General features: G+C 49.0%; 1 protein-coding gene across 2 annotated transcripts in view; it reads left to right on the forward strand.

Moving 5' to 3' along the window:
* The window catches only part of RFFL (ring finger and FYVE like domain containing E3 ubiquitin protein ligase), a 75,138-nt gene that overhangs the window by 36,904 nt on the left and 19,212 nt on the right, over positions 1 to 19,022 (forward strand). For both annotated transcript variants that reach the window (XM_068977015.1, XM_068977016.1), the window contains exon 2: positions 17,572 to 17,759. In XM_068977015.1, the coding sequence (XP_068833116.1) occupies positions 17,580 to 17,759 (180 nt within the window). In that variant the 5' untranslated portion in view covers positions 17,572 to 17,579. The remainder of the gene's footprint in view (positions 1 to 17,571; positions 17,760 to 19,022) is intronic.

Below are 19,022 nucleotides of genomic sequence, written 5' to 3' on the forward strand. Positions count from 1 at the left end.
GGGGATATAGCAGATAAATTGTCACAAGTAACCTTAGAAAGATTTTCTTTAAATTATTTTATTGAGCACCTATTATGTACTAGGTTCCAGTGTAAATGCTTGTTATTTTAGTTCTTTCAATTACCATTTCAGTGAAGCAGGTTCTTGAGGAAATGAAGGTTTGAAGAAAGTAACAAGGAATCTTGGAGAAGGCGATGGCACCCCACTCCAATACTCTTGCCTGGAAGATCCCATGGACGGAGGAGCCTGGTAGGCTGCATTCCATGGGGTTGCTAGGAGTTGGACATGACTGAGTGACTTCACTTTCACTTTTCACTTTCATGCATTGGAGAAGGAAATGGCAACCCACTCCAGTATTCTTGCCTGGAGAATCCCAGGGATGGCGGAGCCTGGTGGGCTGCCATCTCTGGGGTTGCACAGAGTCGGACACGACTGAAGTGACTTAGCAGTAGCAACAAGGAATCTAGAGTCTGTTCTTTCCACACCCAGTACATTTGGTTACATCACGTACATCATTTTGATACCAGACAGGATCCCTGTCTGGAAGTTCTGGCTTTCCCCAGGGCACAGGAGGATACAAACCCTCTCAACTGGTCCCTCCCTCTGAATGTTTTTCAACTTGATTACCAGTTTGTCAGTCCCAGTATCTAGTGAAAGCAAATTCTTCAGTCAGAAGGTGCAGAAGAGCTTATCTGGTAAATTCTGTCCCCCCCACTGAGAGAACAAGGAGAAGCAGTCTTTTGCATCTTGATGGTCTTCCTCATCAGTTTTGATGGAAAGAAGCATCCTCAGTAATTAAACTGCAGATCCACTTATTCTGTTTTCAGTGTTGTTGAAGACTTCACTCTGCGCTGCTTTCTTCCCTGATTGACTCGCCCTTCGGGGCAGAATGCCCGGGCTGAAATGAAATGTGTGGGTTTCTCCGTCGCACTGTTCAGTCTGTCATCTCTCCTGAAAGCCGGGTGAAGAAGCAGCCATCTAATCGGTCAGACCCCAAGGGTGCTGTTTTGGCGCAGCTCCATAGGTTAGAATTACTTTCCCCTGAACTTCAGAGCAGATGCAGAGGTCCCTCTGCAGATATGTGTCATCCACTAGTTGGAACCAGGGAGTTTCCAGGAACATTTATAACTTGTGATTATTATGTATGTTTTTCAGTTGTTTACAACAGTCAGTTACCACTTCAGAAAAAGAACTCATTTGTTACTGGTGGAAAGTTAAACCCCTCTCCTCCTTCCCTTCTTGCTGTCATTGTGATCCTTTCTCCCCTTTAGACCCTGTGCTGTTCTGGTTCTTACCTGCCTTTTGTCCTGTTTCTGTCCCACCTGGCTCAGGCTGTGGGCTCAGTAGCGACAGGCAGATGTCTGCTTGGACTGTGTCTGCTCAAAGTCTGTCTCATTTCTTTTCTCTGTTATCTTCTCCGTGTGCTGTTTTCATCTTTGTGTGTATTTTTGCCGCTCCGTTGCAGCACCGTTTCAGACCACAGCCTCCAGGAGGGCACTGATGCCTTCTTTGCCTTTAGATGGCAGGGGCAGGATGGAAGTGAAGAATGTGTCCATCTTCCAGGCTCTCCCTTTCCGGTTTTTTAATGTGATAATAACTGCCAGTTGTAACATTTTTCTATTACTTTTCGAAGGTCAGTCTGTTCCCGTTCTTTTTTCTTTTTTTCAAGTAATCTTAGCAGACGCCTAAATTATCTTCAGCATGTGTGAGGTAGGCACGTTATCATGAGAGCTTTCCTTAAAGGGACTGCTGTGGTTCTATGGGTTGAAAACCCGTCATTTGCTCACTACCCTGGAATTACGATGGTGGAGTTTTCAGGAGCGAATGTTTGTCCCTTCCCCCCAGTTTTGAAAGCCCTGGTGCTGTTATCATTAGTCAGACTTCAACAAATACCTGATGATCACATTTGCCTGGCACTGAGGCTGGGAATAAAGCTATAAAGTGACTCGCTTTTGTTTCCTGTTTCACTTTCTGCTCCCTAACCACGGGAGACGGACACTCTAGAGAGAATCATACAAACCATCAGCCAGGTGCTTTACAGGGCGCTGCCGCAACACTCACCCTCTGAGAATGCACTCGCCGTGTCGCGTGGGGACCATGCCTGGTTTTGTCCTTTTGGGATCACTAGTGGCTGGACGAGGGCTGAGCAGATGAATGCGTGACAGTTCTCAGGAGGCGTTCAAGACTCTGTGAGAGCAGAGTTGGGGCCCAGAAGGTTCCCCTGAGGACGTAAGTGCCGCTGGAGGAGGCAGGGTGGGAGCAGGGTCACCGGGGCTGAGAGAGGGGCTGGGGGGAGGGTCCTGGGGGCTGAGAGAGGGGCTGGGGGGAGGGTCCTGAGGCCGCCGTAAGCTTGGCGTTTGGGGAACTGATGGCGTAGCAGGGTAGCTGGGCCCCAGAGCACCAATGACTGGTTTTCATTTATTCAGTGGTTACCAGTGAAAGCACTTCTTAAAAGGAAAGTTAATAGAGCATTGGTTGTACTTGAGACAATTAAGTCAGAAAGCCCTCCGTCCTCCACGGGAACAGCACAGGTAGGCAAGAGTAGAAACTGAAACACATTCCAAATGTCAAGGAAGAGCTTCATCTTCAGGAAGTGGATGTCTGTATGACGCAGTGGTGCCCGAAAGTGGTAGTGAGCAGGAAATGAAGATGACTTTCTGGACGTATGAATTAAAATTCTGGCTTCCCAGGGAGGGTTTTTCTGTCTGCGGTGCCTCTCACAAGGCCCTCGAGTGGGGAAGATTGCCTTGGTGCTTAGGTGCCCCTTTGGGCGTCCCTGGACGGGGGCAGCATTTGGTGCGATGGACTTCTCCCCACTGCCCCCTTGAGAGGCTGTCCGTAATCTTCTCCCGGCCGACCGTTAGTTGATGGTTCACCTCCCTCTCCCAGTGCACAGGCCCTTGAAGCCCTGGTGCTCAGGGTGGGGAATGTGGATGGTGAGAGCAGCCCCTCACCCCACTTTCTGTAGGACCACAGAGGACTCAAAGAACCTGAACTTACATCTGGTCGCCGTCTATTGGTGCGACCCTTGTCCCTCTTGAGCCCAGTGTTCATTTACAAAATGAGCATTTCAGTTCTGATGTTTTTGGCTGCATTATTGTATTAAATGAGACACGAGATGGAAATATAACAACTCACTTGGCTCATGTTAAGTATTCTGTAGTGTTTTTACCTTTTCCTTAAAAAATAAAAATTTCTAGGATCATCTGAGGAGGGACTTCAGGACCCTCGAATCTGAATGCCTCCCTCCAGCTTTCCCCTTGCCTGTGCCTCAAATAACAGCACAGGCAATTCTCTCTCCCACCCAAGCTTTTTTTTTTTTTGGTGTGTGGTGCTGGCATGCCGGATCTTAGTTCCCTGACCAGGGACTGAACTTGTGCCTTCAGCAGTGAAAGCGCAGAGTCCTAACCACTGGACAACCAGGGAATCTCCTCACCAGAAGCTTTGATCATTTTTGTACTGAAGTGTAATGTGGGGATTGGAGGAGAGGGGAGCCAGACCCAGGTGCCTTGGAAGGACGTCTTGGTGTGGATGCAGGCTCCGGAAGTGGTCTGGAGAGAGGCACACTCTCGATCCCCATTAGTTCCATGCCTTATTCTAGTGTCTGCCGTTCGTTGAACGGCTAATGCTGCCTTCCGCCCGTTATGCGAAACTGAAAGCCCAGTAAGATCTGCTCCTTCCATACTGAGCACCTACTCTGTCCAGCCCAGGAGGTTCAGGCAGTTCACTGTAGTTCATTGCAGTGACACTCAGAGAAGCAGCTTCCTCAAGCTCCTTCCTTTCCTCACTGCTAGGGTTTAAGGTCAGGTCTGACTGAGTCTGGGCTTCCCAGGTGGTCCAGTGGTGAAGAATCTGCCTGCCTATCTGGGAGACACAGGAGACATAGGTTCGATCCCTGGGTCAAGAAGATACCCCCAGAGAAGGAAATGGCAACCCACTCCAGTATTCTTGCCTGGAAAATCCCATGGACAGAGGAGCCTGGAGGGCTATGGTGCACGGGGTCGCAAAGAGTCGAACACAAGTGAGCATGCACACACACACTGATTGAGTCTAAAACCAAAGTAAAACATAGTTGGTAAGTTTATTTTTTTCATATATATACTTTTACTCTTCTGTTTTCTAAAAATTCAGCCTGAAAGGAGAATTCTTATCTAGGAAATGCATTTTCCGTTACCCACATCTAAAGGACTGCCTTGGAGGATGGAAGACCCCCGTTAGCTTTGGAAATGTTCCAGCCTTGAAGTCTCTCCTCTTTACGTCCAGCCCGTACACCACCTCAGCAGAGTTGTTGCTCCCGTTCAGGTCTTGGAGTTCTAAAGTTGCACAGGATACTTGTCACCTCTGTGACTTAGGTGTTCTGAGTTCTTCATTCTAAAATAAACATCTCAGAGATAGTCCCAGTACCACAGAGAACATGCTTCCTCAGCCCGTGCTCAGCAAGAGAGAGCAGTCTAGTGTGGTGAGCCCCGCAGGGTGCCTGCTTACAAGTGTACAGCACCCTATTTTATGCCCATTGTGTTGTCAGCAGCATTTTAAATCTTCCCCTTCTGAGATGGACCCCAGTCAACCGGCAGGTTTCCTGGAAAATTCCACTTGCCACTCCAAGATCCTGTTTTTTTCACATTAAACAATTTTCGAGGGAATTCGAGTTTCTTTCCACACTAACTTCTTTTTTAAAAATTAGCAGCCTTCCAAGCTGAGAGATGATTTTAAACTTCAGGTGAGTTCTCTAGATAATGATCATGTCTTTGTTGTGTGGGTGATGTGATAGCTGTGTCAGAGGCCCCGTCCAGCCCGGTCCCTTGGGCCTTGGGGAACTCGGGCTTTGTGTGACCAGAGGGAATGAGGGACATTGGGATTGCCAGCCAATAATCGCCATTGGACAGCCTGTCTGTTGCCATTTTACACTTGTAATGATGTATAGTTCAATGACCATTTATTTTGATTTGCTATTTGTGGAGCACATACTGTAGGTTGGGCACTTGGTTATTTCTCATCCCTGTAGTTACCAGCAGGGGAGGTGTTACCCATCTCATACAGGTGAGAAAACAGACTCAGAAAACTTAAGGAGCTTGTCCAAGGCAAGCTGCCTTTTTTGTTGTTGTTTCTTTTTTAAGAAAAAATACTTATTTTTTGGTTGCACTGGGTCTTCGTTGCTACACTCGGGCTCTCTCTTTTGCGGAGAGCAGCGCCGTCTCTCCAGCTGTGTGCGCGGGCTTCTCATCATGGTGGCTTCTCTTACTGAGAAGTACAGACTCTAGGCAGGCGGGCTTTAGTAGCTGTGGTGTACAGGCTTAGTTGCTCTGAGGCCTGTGGAATCTTCATGGACCAGAGATCTAACCCATCTCCCCTGCACTGGCAGGTGGATTCTTACCCAGTGCCCCAACCAGGGAAGTCCTGTTTCTTTTTTGCTTTTTAATTTCTTTGCCTCACCGTGCAGCATGTGGGATCTAAGTTCCTTGAGCAGGGATCAAACCCGTGCCCCCTGCATTGGAAGTGTGGTGTCTTAACCACTGGACTGCCAGGGAAGGCTCATGAAAGTCAAAGTTGCTCGGTTGTATCTGACTCTTTGCAACCCCATGGACTATACAGTCTGTGGAATTCTCCAGGCCAGAATACTGGAGTGGGTAGCTGTTCCCTTCTCCAGGGGATCTTCCCAACCCAGGGATAGAACCCAGGTCTCCTGCATTGTGGGCGGATTCTTTACCAGCTGAGCCACCGGGGAAGTCCAAAAGCTACCTTTGTTTTTGATAAAGGACTTTGTTGTAGTCACCTTATATCACTATAAATATTGGCAAAATGCTTTGGGCTCTAAGGAGAGATAACTAGTCCTTGTCTCAGGCTGTATTGATAGAGTATGGATTATTTCTCCATTTGTTCATTCTGCAAGTTATTTGGGGGCCTGCTATAAAGTAGCCCTGTGCTAGCTGACATGGATAGAAACGTGAAGACAGATGAGGTTCCTGCCTTTGGAGTTTACGCTGTAGACAGACAGATGTAACTACAGATTATGATCATTCTCCTGAAGGAAACCGAAAGGGCACTGAGCAAGTGGGTGACAGGAGGACGCCTCCAAACAGGTGCCATCTGAGCAGAGACCGCGGTTGGGAAGGAGAGTAATAGCAGCAGGGGAGCAAGTGTGGGTCCCGAGGCAGGAGTGAGCCTGGCGTCCCTGAGGAACCGAAAGGCTAGCCTGTCTTTGACTTTTATGTAAATAGAATAATTTAATGTGTATTCTTTTGTGCCTGTCTTCTTTCACTCAGCATTATAAGATTCATCTCCAACCCATTGCATAGAGCAGTAGTTTCATTCTCATCGCTGTCTGAATAGACCTTTTTGTCCTTTCTACTATGGATTGATGTTTGGATCTTTTCCAGCTTGAGGCTCTTACAACAGTACTGCTACAAACATTCTTGTATACTTCTTTTAAGAAACATGTTTCCGTTTGGCGTATACCTGGAAGTGGAATTGCAAAGCCCTGTGTGTGTAAATCGGAGAAGGCAATGGCACCCCACTCCAGCATTCTTGCCTGGAAAACCCCATGGATGGAGGAGCCTGGTGGGCTGCAGTCCATGGGGTCGCTATGAGTCAGACATGACTGAGCGACTTCACTTTCAATTTTCACTTTCATGCATTGGAGAAGGAAATGACAACCCACTCCAGTGTTCTTCAGACCTGGAGAATCCCAGGGACAAGGGAGTCTGGTGGGCTGCTGTCTATGGGGTCGCACAGAGTCGGACACGACTGAAGCGACTTGGCAGCAGCAGCAGCAGTGTGTGTGTAAATATGTGTGTTTTCCAAGGGGTGGTGCCAGTTCACTTTTCTGCCAGCTGTGTTAGAGTTCCAGTTACTCTGTATCCTTGTCAACACTTGCTGGTATCTGTCGTTTCCATTTCAGCCATTCCAGTGGGTGTTCAGTGATAACACTGTGTGGTTGTAATCTGTACTTAAGACAGGGAAGAGTCTTTTGAACTGGGAGGTCCTGGACAGTGCCTGTATGCCAATGCGAAATCTCCAGTAGAGGTAGAAAACAGGTGCTCAGAGGGGAATGGGCGGCAGGGCAGACAGACTGGTTTTTTTAAAGTTTATTTATTTAGGACTGTGCTGGGTCATCACTGTGGGCTTTTCTTTACTTGCAGTGGTTTCTCTAGAAGAAGTGGGCTCTTCTCTAGTTGTGGTCTGCAGGCTTCTCACTGCGGTGGCTCCTGTTGTTGCAGAGCACGGGCCTTAGGGCTTGGGGGCCTCAGTAGCTGCGGCCCCTGGGCTCTGGAGCACAGGCCCAGTAGCTGTCGCGCACGGGCTTCGTTGCTCCTTGGCATGTGGCATCTTCCCAGACCAGGGATCGGACCTCTGTCTCCTGCTTTGGCAGGCGGAGGGAGTCTTTACCATTGAGCCACCGGGGAAGCCCTGATTATTATTATTTTTTTTTGCGAGGGTAGGGTGGAATTGAGAACACTTTTCTTGTGATTTACAGAGTGTGGGATTTAGGGTCGAAGTGACTTAGGTTCACATTCTGGCTTTACTATCTTCTGGGTATGACCTTTAGGTAAGCAAGTTACTTATGTTCTCTGAACCTTGGTTTTCTTACCTGAAAATGGGACTAGCTAACCTGCCTTGCCAAACTCTTGTGAGGACCATATGAGATAACACCAGGTGCTGCCTAACCCAGCTCAGTGCCTGGAGATGAGACTTATTCCTCCAGTGGAGAATGGTACTTTCTTCTTTACTTCTTAGAAAATGTAATTACTTCTACAGTTATTTCAAAGAGGCATGGCTAAGCCATATTGATAGGTTTTTGTAGCATTTTCTTTCAAAGTCATTGCAGTTCTATGTTAATTGCTTTTTAAGGATAATATACAAGATGAAGCAAGGCCCATTCTGTATTAACGATGCAGAACCTGGGGGTACTTTCCTTTCTACACTTAGTAGCATAGACGCTCTTGATAATTCTAGCAGTACGGTAGTGACAGCAAGCGAGTGAGTGAGTGAGTGAGTGAGTGAGTGAGTGTCGCTCAGTCTCGCCTGACTCTTCGCGACCCCATGGACTGCAGCCCACCAGGCCCCTCCGTCCATGGGATTTTCCAGGCAAGAGTACTGGAGTGGGTTACCATTTCCTTCTCCAGGAGATCTTCCCTACCCAGGGATTGAACCGAGGTCTCCCTCATTGTAGGCAGACGCTTAACTGTCTAAGCCACCAGGGAAGTCCGATAGCAAGCAAACCACCCTCAAGAAACTGGAGATGATTCTGTAAGGCTTGCAACTAGCCATTTTCTCATTTGCTGTGTCTGAAAGTGAAAGTGTCGTTTGCTTGCTGCTGCTAAGTCGCTTCAGTCGTGTCCAACTCTGTGCGACCCCAAAGACTGCAGCCCACCAGGCTCCCCCGTCCCTGGGATTCTCCAGGCAAGAACACTGGAGTGGGTTGCCATGTCCTTCTCCAGTGCATGAAAGTGAAGAGTGAAAGTGAAGTCGCTCAGTCGTGTCTGACTCTTAGCGACCCCATGGACTGCAGCCCACCAGGCTCCTCTGCCCATTGGATCTTCCAGGCTAGAGTACTGAGTGGGTCGCCATTGCCTTCTCCGGTTGTTTGCTTAGATGTGTCCAACTCTCTGTGACCCTGTTGACTGTAGCTGGCCAGGCTCCTCCGTTCATGGAATTCTCCAGGCAAGACTACTAGAGTGGGTTGCCATTTCCTTCTCTGAGGGAATCTTCCTGACCCAGGGATCGAACCCCAGTCTCCTACATCGCAGGCGGATTCTTTACCATGTGACCCACCAGGGAAACAATGTCAGAAAAGTACGTATTAAAAAAATAAAAAATACTTCTTTGAGGATAGGGGCATTTTAATTAGGTTTTTTCCAAGAGGATTTTTACAATGTCTTTTTAAAGAAATATGAATTTATTTATTTTAATTGGAGGTTAATTACTTTACAATATTGTATTGATTTTGCCATACATCAACATGAATCCGCCACAGTACAATGTCTTATATAGTGCGTTCGAGAGGGCTTCCTGGTGGTTCAGTGGTAAAGAATCTGTCAGTTGAGGAGACATGGGTTCAATCCCTGGGTCAGGAAAATCCCCTGGAGGAGGAAATGAAGACCCACTCCAGTCCTGTTGCCTGGGAAACCCCATGGAGAGAGGAGCCTTGCGGGATACAGTCTGTGGAGTCGCAAAGAGTTGTACACGACTTAGTGACTAAACAATGGTGACAACATACAGTGGGTTCACTGTATCTTAATTCCAAGATGTTGCTGTCTGTGTATCAGGGTAAAGCCTGTTTTTGCAGAAGTACCTTGGCTCACAGAGCAGTTAACTAAACTTGAAAGAAACTGGATGAGAACCTTGGGGACCTCAAGTGTAACGCCTTGGATTTTGGTGGGTTAGCAAGATGGTTGTAAAGTTGCATTGCAAACTTGGAGATTTTCCTCGGATACTGACATTCTGACCCTTCTCTCTTCCATGGGAGAGTCCATGGCCACCCCTGATCCCACTTAAAATCGTTTGTGTTGGGTGGGCGGACAAGTGGAGAAGTGATTGTTTTCAAATTACTCAGGATTCTAGGACTTCACAGGGACAAATCACATGATCTGCCTTCTCACCTCTAACTGGCTGTACTCAGTCTGCCTGGAATAGGTCATTTATCTTACCCTGTTGTTAGCACTGTTATTTTCCTGTTCAACAGGGTTTGGTCTACCAAGCTCACAGAACCCCATGTGCCTGCTAGCCACTCTGGCCTCAGACCACAGGGTTCTCCACAGGGAATGCTACATTTTCTTATTTACCCCAGCCCTACAGCTACCACCTTTTTTACCCTTTAGGCAAATTGGAAGAGGAGAGCCTGGTAGGTTTCAAACAAACTTAGTAGTAAAAGAGCAGTCAGACTATATTTGAAAATTAAATCGCCAAGTCCATTTTTTTTTCTGAAGAGGGCGAGGGAAGTTGGGGAAGGAATTTTCAAGCCCTTGGCAAAGATTAGGTGACATGGGTTCTTTGCAGATTTTCTTTGCAGATCAGGAGGAAGCTTGCAGATCACAGAGGGAGATTGTTCGAAGCTGTCAATGTAGGGAGAGTTCCTTTTATCGTGTATGGGGGTATAGCTGATTCACAGTGTTGTGCTAGTTTTAGGGGAGCAGCGAGGGGACTCAGCCAACCACATACATGTATCCGTTCAGGGAGAATTCTGTTTTATTTTTTTGGGGAAAATTCTTTGTATACCCCACAGGTGGTTCCACTTTCTGTCTTTAAGGAACATAATTGGATGCCACATGTGTGTCTCTGTTAAGAGCTGAAGGACGAAACATATTCCCCAGAGAAAAGTAAAGGTTTCGTTTGGCAGTGTTAAAATAATAAACCTTTTGCTTTCCCTTCCTGAAATAACCCTGGGTATAGTTGTTATTTGGGCTTCCCTGATGGCTCAGCGGTGAAGGATCTGCCTGCCAGCGCAGGAGTGTGTGTGTGTACTTAGGCATGTCTGACTCTTTGGTACCCCGTGGACAGCTCACCAGGGTCTTCTGTCTGTGGAATTCTCCAGGCCACAATACTGGAGTGGATTGCCATTTCCTCCTCCAGGGAGTCTTCCTGACCCAGGGATCAAACCTGCATCTTTTGAGTCTCCTGCATTGGCAAGTGGATTCTTTACCACTAGCGCCACCTTGGAGAAGGTAATGGCACCCCACTCCAGTTGTCTTGCCTGGGAAATCCCATGGCAGAGGAGCCTCGTAGGCTACAGTCCATGGGGTTGCTAAGAGTCGGACATGACTCAGCGACTTCACTTTCACTTTTCACTTTCATGCATTGGAGAAGGAAATGGCAACCCACTCCAGTGTTCTTGCCTGGAGAATCCCAGGGACAGAGGAGCCTGGTGGGCTGCCGTCTATGGGGTCGCACAGAGTTGGACACGACTGACGCAACTTAGCAGCAGCAGCAGCAGCAGTGCCACCTGGGATGTAGAAGACGTGGGTTCGATCCCTGGGACAAGAAGATTCCCTGGAGGAAAAAATGGCAACCCACTCCAGTATTCTTGCCTGGGAAATCCCACAGACAGCGGAGCCTGGCGGGGTCGCAGAGTCCATGGGGAGGTGTCCATGCAGAGCAGTCCATGAGGTTGCAGAGTCGGATGAGACTTAGTGAGTAGACAGCAGCATCATAGTTGTTATTTAGGTTTATGGCTTTCCATTTTGGCACAACTCTCATTAAGAAATGTGTCTTGGTATTTAAATACACGTCACAGAGAGTCGAAGCCTTGTCTGCTAACCTTGGTGAACCTGTTCTGTTAGGCTGGGCAGGCCTCAGTTATTTTTAGCACTGGAGTCTCTTCCCCAGTGACCCCTTGCCCACACGCCCACATCCCCAGAATGAGGCCACATTCTCCACCCACAAATGGGGCCTGTGGAGTAACCACGGGGCAAATTTCACATCTTCCCACAGAGCCAGTTCCTTATAAGTGCAGCCAAATACTCAGACAGGCTGACAGCTTTTTCTTTCAGAGCTGCTCAGAGGAGGCAGTTGAGATTAGAGCCAAAGTTAAGAGGATGAAAATAGTGCTGAGGAAGACAGGTCCCCTTGACTCCCAGCTAAGGAAGAGCTTTCTTAGCTATTGTACCCAGAGAGCTGAGCTGAGCTATATATATCATGCCTGATGGGGCCAGAGTCCCTGGGGAGGGGGGGGGGCAAGGACCTTGTGGAAATCACTTTTGGTCTCCCTGGGGCCCAGCACCTCTGGTGTTTCCCATGCACTTGTAAAAGTACAGGAATTGAAACACTACACAGCTGGCCACCTCTCCACTTTTCTCTTCCAAATGGTACCTTACCCAGTGGGGTCTCCCTGTGATGTGGCCAAGTCCTTACCTCTTTCTTTTTTTTAAATTAATTTTTATTGCAGTATATAATTGCTTTACAATGTTGGTTTCTGCTGTACAGCAAAGTGAATTGGTTATCCGTATACATACAAGCCCTCTTGGTCACCACTGAGCATTGAGGAGTTTCCTGTGCCCTACAGTAAGTTCTTGGTTATCTATCTTATTGTTGTTGTTCATTCGCTAAGTTGTGTGCAACTCTTTGTGACCCCATGAACTGCATCACACCAGGTTTCCCTGTCCTTCACTGCCTCCCTGAGTTTGCTCAAACTCATGTCCATTGTCAGTGATGCCATCCAACCATCTCATCCTCTCTTGTCCCCTTCTCCTCTTGCCTTCATTCTTTCTCAGCATCAGGGTCTTTTTCAATGAGTTGGCTCTCTGGCATGAGGTGGCCAAAGTATCTATCTTATGCATAGTATCAACAGTGTATATAAGTTTCAGTCTCCAGTTTGTCCCGCCCTTTGTTTTCTTGTGGTTAAATATTTCATCCTTCACCTCTCTCTGCTAGTGCTGTCAGCTTAGCTTTGATTCCATCTGTCTTCACCCCTGCTCCAGTCTCTGGGGAAAGAGGTGACCTTTCTCCTGCCCTAGGGGAGTCCACCCCCATGTCTTGGTCACCTTTCTCTCCCTCATGGCCCTTGTTCCCATATTTATTGCCAGCTTCCCTTCCCTTCCTCTATCAGCTTTGAGTCTTTGTGGGGTTTCCTCTGTGGTCTCTGAATATGTCTGCCTTTCTCTTATCTTGAGACCTGCTGCCTTCTCTCTTCCCGTCACTGTCAAAAGTTTCGAGAGAGAATAATTTATCCTTGGAGTCTGGCAAATCCTCACTTCTCACTTGCTTCCCAACCTATGGTTATCCATCAGCTTCTCTCTTCCTAAACAGCTGGGGCATGGAGCACACTCAGTTTCCTAAAATTAGGTCCATCATGTTCCTCTGCGCATTCTACTCTCTGGGTCGTTTGCCAGCGTCGAACATTTCGTTTTGAAATTCCAGACAGTCTTCCAGTTCTCTCACCTCTGAGAATGGTTCCTTCCTTTGCGCCGGTTGGTTCTCCGCTGCTTGCGCATTAGATCACATGTGCCTAAGAGCTCCCCCAGGCCGTCCTCTCTTCTGCCCCAGACGGTCTAACCATCTTCCTGCCCCTCTCTGGCTTTCGGTACTTTCCAGTAGGCGAGGATCCCCAAGCCTGTATCTTCAGCGGACGCGGTGCTGCGTGTACATCCGCAGGCACCCACAGGTACTAAAACTCAACTCAGAGTCTTAACCTGCCCCTCCTCCCGCAGACGTGCTCCTCCTGAGGGCTGTCGCTCAATCAAGGGTTCTACTCGCTCCCGCTGTGTCACTCAGAGAGCTGGTCTCTTCCCCCCGCAACCCCGCCCCCCGCCCAGCCCTTCGGTTCATGGCCACATCCTGCTAAGCCTGTCGCAGATCTCTGTCCCTTTCTCTTCTGCCTGTATCCTCATATCTTGCTTCCCACCCGCCCCCTCACAGATTGGTCCTCCACACTGCTTACTGCTGTAGCAGCTGTGGCCTCAACCTTTAATGGTGTCCCGCAACCTATAGGATAAATTCTAGCCTCCTTACCAAGGAATACAAAGTTTTGTGGGTGGTTTTTTTTTTTTTTTTTTGGGGGGGGCTGCTGTGGGTCGTAACTGCTGCACGTGGACTTTCTCTAGTTGCAGAGATCGGGGGCTACTCTCTAGTTACGTTGTGCACGGGCTTCTTGTTGCGGAGCAGGGGCTCTAGGCCCGCAGGTTTCCGTAGTTAGCGCTTGTGGGTTCTAGAGCGCAAGCGCAATAGTTGTGGCACATGGGCCCAGTTGCTCTGCGGCAGGGGGGATCGTCCCTGACCAGGGGTTGAACCTGCATCCCTTGCATTGGCAGGCAGTTTCTTAACCACTGGGCCACCAGGGAAGTCCTGGAATAGGTTTTGAGTGGCTGCTTGTTTACTTGCTGTACTCTCATCCATCCCTACCCTTACCTTTGACCCAACCAAGCATTTTGTAGTTTCTTTGATGTCCTGGTCCATGCTGTTGGTTTTTTTTTTTTTAAGTCTTTTTTCTCTTGACTTTCTGGCCCATAATAGTGTTACTGAGCAGGGTTCTTGGTCTCCTTAATAGAAATTGATCAGAGACCAGACAAGAAATCCAAGCAAGGCTTTATTAGGGCCCCTGCTGCAGCAGGGGGCAGTGAGACCAAGCAGCAGGTTACCTTGCCTGCTTGCTGAGGGGCATGTAGAGCTCTTCCTTCAATGGGTGCGAGTAGGGAAGGGTGGCTCCTGGGCTGGAGGGGTGGCCTGGGTGGTTGCCTGCCCATTGGGTGGCATTGTGCACAGAGGGCAGGCTCAGTGCCCTGCGTTTGCTCCCAGCTCTTCAGCAGTGGCAGTTGTGTCTTTGGTCTTTTTGTGTCTTGTTGCCCATAATTTGCCCCAACACATGCACAAGGTTATTTTTAATCCCTTACAGTTTCCTTTGTATTTTGTGGTTCGAGGAGATGTTTATCCTGGCACAGGCATTGCGACAAAGGGTCTCATGTCCCAGCTTGTCTCAATAAGGTCTGTCTTCCCTGGTCGCTCCACCCCGGAGGAAGGAGCTGATCATTGTTCTCATCTTTGTCACCCTTTCCCTGCTCCCCTCACTCCCCCAGCCCCCAGCTTCCCAGGTGCTCAGTGGGTGAAGAATCCGCCTGCACTGCAGGAGATATAGGAGATGTGGGTTTGATTGCTGGGTTGGGAAGATCCCCTGGAGGAGGGCATGGCAACTCACTTGAGTATTTTTGCCTGGAGAACCCCATGGACAGAGGAACCTGATGGGCTACAGTCCATGGGGTTAGACACTGCTGAAGTGACTGAGCATGCACACACCCCCTTGCACTGCACAGACCTCTGTTAAAGCACCCTGAAATTTCAGTGTTTGGTTTTACATTTCTAATTCCCGTATTAGACATGAGCTCCATGAGGGCAGGCGCTCGATCACACTCGCCTAGCACAGCAAAGCACTGGCCCCTCTAAAGGCTGCAGGCACAGATGAGCGGAGGTACTGACAAGTTTAGTGAACCACCCACAGCCTTGTCTCCAGGCTGTTCTGCTACTCCCCTCCCCCTACCTCATTCTGTTAATTGACACATCCTGCTGACTGTCAGAAATCTGTCCACATTTGGGACAAGCCTGGAAAGCCAAATGGTAATTGTGGTGAAATCACAGGGTTTAAGTTAAAAAAAAATATACTTATTTACTTGGCTGTGCCGGGTCTTAGTTGTGACACACAGGATCCTGGATCTTCATTGCAACATGGGGGATCTAGTTCCCAGACCGGGGATCGAACCTGGGCCCCCCTGAGTTGGGAACGTGGAGTCTTAGCCGCCGTACGGCCAGAGAAGTCCCTCTAGGCTTACTTTTTACCTGCGCCTTCCCAGAGAGATTGCAGTGAAAGCATGATTGCAGTGCTAGTGGCGGTCACTGAGGTTCATTCAGCGCGTTACAGACTGAAGAATGTCCAGCCGAGAAAAGTGAAGCCCAGAAAGGCTGTGACTCGTTGGCAGTAGGTAGTAGCCCAGGTCTTCTGGTTCCAGGTTTTATGATCTTTGTATTATTCCACACTGTTTCAGATGTTTCCATCAACATCTTTTTTGGGGATTTTTTTAAGGTCTTTTTCTTATATTTTTTCAAGAATAATTTTATGTATTTATTTTTGGCTGTGCTGGGTCTTTACTGCTGAGCGGGCTTTTCTGCAGTTGTGGCGAACGCGGGCTGCTGTCTAGCTGCTGTGTATGGGCTTCTCTCTTCGCGGGCCTCTTGTGGACCCCGGGCTCTAGGGTGTGCAGGTTGCAGTAGTTGCAGCTCCCAGGCTCGAGAGCACAGGCTCAGTAGTTGTGTTGAGCAGGCTTAGTTGCCCTGAGGCATGTGGGATCTTCCTGGATCAGGATTGAATCTGTTTCTCCTGCATTGGCCGGTGGACTTTACCCCTGAGCCATCAGGGAAGCCCAACAGGTGATTTTTTTTTTGGAAGAGTTACAAACTTCCTTTTTCAAAGGGCTAATACTCTGCTGTTGCCTCCAGTCTCTTGCCAACAAATAGCTCGCTTATTTAAGTGCTCTTGGCTGCATTATACCATGTGAATTCATAAGGCAGGTTAGGTCCCTGTTTTCTGGGAACTGAGAGTCTTGAGACGAGTCGCAGTGAGCCAGAGGGACATGTTTTTGATGTGCAGGAAACAATGCATGTGTGGCTAGTGAAGCTTTAAATACTGCGATTCATTCATCAGGAGTCCTAGTTGAGCCGCCCATCTGCCAGGGACTGCATGACCGCCATAGACCCTGCTCTCGGGGTCACAGGCAGGCAGCCGAGACAGGTGCTAATGGGACATGACTGCAGAAGTGAATGCATGTGTTGGAGGCAGTGTTAGGAAGCTGGAAAGACTCTGGAGTAATCATGAGGTCGAAGGTCATATCTGCATGAACCAGGAAGCTCTTCACTGTCCTCGGCCTTCCTCTTTTCCTCTTAAAAAATAACTAAGGTGGAACCAGTGGCTTCTTAGTTCCTTCCAGCTCACTATGGTCTTTGAACTCCAGTCTAACAAAGGCACTTTCAGTGAGTAAGGAGGCAGAGCTGAAAGTACCCTTCTTTTGTGTGAGCTGATTATGAATACGCTACATGTTTCATTCATTATCCCCTTGAGCGGAGAGTTCAGGCCTACAAGGTCACCCTGACTGCCTTGGTCTACTGAGAACAGCACATCTTACTTTATCACAGCAGCAATTGGCATTTTAGTGGAACCCCTCGTAATGCTTAGTTTATTCTGACATTTGAGAGAGTGGATCTTCTTTGTTCGGTGATCTCAAAAAAAGCATCAACCCCCTTGCCCCTAATTCCTGTATTTGATACTTAGAATGGGAATAATAACCCAAAAGATCTTATGAAGTCCGCAGAGGCACTGATTCAGCAAGGAAGCCGATAACTGTGGAGTGTCTGCTTTGTGCCCAGGACTGATGTGAATAAGTGGTCCCTGCCCTCAAAGAATGGATGGCCTAGGCGTAGAAAAAAGCATAAGTATTACAGGTGCCGTGGTGGCAGCTGATGTCGAGTCGGAGGCACACATGTAAGAGCTGTCAGCGAGTTCTGCTGGCTGGTGGGCGTGGAAACCAGGGAGCACCGTAATACAGGGGAGAGAGTGTTAGGTGGGGGGTCAGAAGAGCTGGGCTTTCTGAATCTCAGTTCTCTGTAATTAGGTATGACGCTGATCCCTCTGAGCCTGGGTTGCCTCATCTAAGTAAAGGAAATACTGATCCCTCCGCCTCATGTCAGTCTGAGTGTGGAAATGCAGGATAGAGTTCTTTCTGTCTGAGCTCTAGGGGCAAGGTTATGTTCTTGAATGAGAGAGCTGTCAGGCCACGTGTAATCGCTAAGACAAAAGATGTTATTTGAAGTAAAGATCTCAGATGAAACCCAAAGAGACATCAGCACCCTTTCAAAGGTAGCAGGTTGGCTCGGCCGCTTGAGCTGGCCTGTCCTGGTGGGTCAGCTGTCTGTGTGTGCCTTTACTGGAAGGGCAGCCGAGGGGAGGTGCTGATGTGGCCCCTGAAAGCCCGTCCTCACCTTGCCTCTGGCGGCAGGTGCAGACCTATATGGCCCTTCACCTGTGCCCTTGGGGGTGGGAATCCAGTCGAGGTGTGTCTTTTTAATTCTGACCTTTCTCCCTTCTCTTCCTCATATCAGATCTTATCATGTGGGCAGGCTGCTGCAACTGGTTTTGCCTGGATGGACAGTCTGAGGAGGCCCCACCGCCCCAGGGAGCCAGGACACAGGCCTATTCCAACCCTGGGTACAGCTCCTTCCCTTCTCCCACGGGCTCAGAACCAAGCTGCAAGGCCTGTGGGGCCCACTTCGCAAGCATGGCCAGGAAGGTGAGTGTCGACTTCTGGGCCTGCTCAGCCACTGTAGCCATGGGTCCTCGGGCAGCCCTCCCCTCCTTGATGCCTGCCCTTCCTTTGCCGGTGCAGAGCTGGCAACCCAGACCTGACCCGTCCTTCCACACGAGTATTAGAACTAACTAAGCAGAGGACTTCCCTAGAGGTCCAGTGGTGAAGACTGTGTGCTTCCAGTGCAGGGGGCGTGGGTTTGATGCCTGGTTGGGGCACTAAGGGCTTCCCTGGCTGGTGGCTTAGCTGGTAAAGAATCCGCCTGCAATGTGGGAGACCTGAGTTCGATCCCTGGGTTGTGAAGATCCCCTGGAGAAGTGAATGGCTGCCCACCCCAGTATTCTGGCCTGGAGAATTCCGTGGACTGTATAGTCTTTGGGGTTGCAAAGAGTCAGCACTAAGATCCAAAATGAGTTGGAGCTAAGTTGAAACTTGCAAAGAGTTGGAACTAAGATCCAACATGCTGCAAGGTATGGCTGCTGCTGCTGCTGCTGCTGCTGCTGCTAAGTCGCTTCAGTTGTGTCCGACTGTGCGACCCCAAAGACGGCAGCCCACCAGGCTCCACCATCCCTGGGATTCTCTAGGCAAGAATACTGGAGTGGGTTGCCATTTCCTTCTCCAGTGCATGAAAGTGAAAAGTCAAAGTGAAGTTGTGTCCGATTCTTAGCGACCCCATGGACTGCAGCCTACCAGGCTCCTCTGCCCATGGGATTTTCCAGACAAGAGTAAGGTATGGCTAAACGCCCCCCAAAAAACTAACCAAGCAAAAGCAAAGCATCTCGGCAGAGATTTGGACACAGCTGATCTGAATTCCGGAGAAGGCGATGGCACCCCACTCCAGTACGCTTGCCTGGAAAATCCCATGGACGGAGGAGCCTGGTAGGCTGCAGTCCATGGGGTTGCGAAGAGTTGGACACGACTGAAGCGACTTAGCAGCAGCAGCAGCAGATCTGAATTCAGATAGCAGCTCGGCCACTTCCTAGCTGTATGACTTCACCTCTTGAGATTCATTTCCCAACTGTGAAGTGGGGATATCATAGTTGTATGTAAATCACATCTCAGTGTCCTGGGAATAAAGTGAGCTAAGCTGTTCAGGGGGCCCGGTGCGATGCTTGGGGTGCAGCAGGCACTTGCTGTTTTCTTCATTAGCTGCCGTCGTAAAAAGCCTGACACTAGATGAACTTGTTCTTTTAATTGAAGGCAGTGCAGGGACATCTCAGATACACCAGGACCCTGACAAGGTGAAGA

Source organism: Capricornis sumatraensis, chromosome 8 (genome assembly GCF_032405125.1).
Source record: "Capricornis sumatraensis isolate serow.1 chromosome 8, serow.2, whole genome shotgun sequence".
Taxonomy (NCBI): Eukaryota; Metazoa; Chordata; class Mammalia; order Artiodactyla; family Bovidae; genus Capricornis; species Capricornis sumatraensis.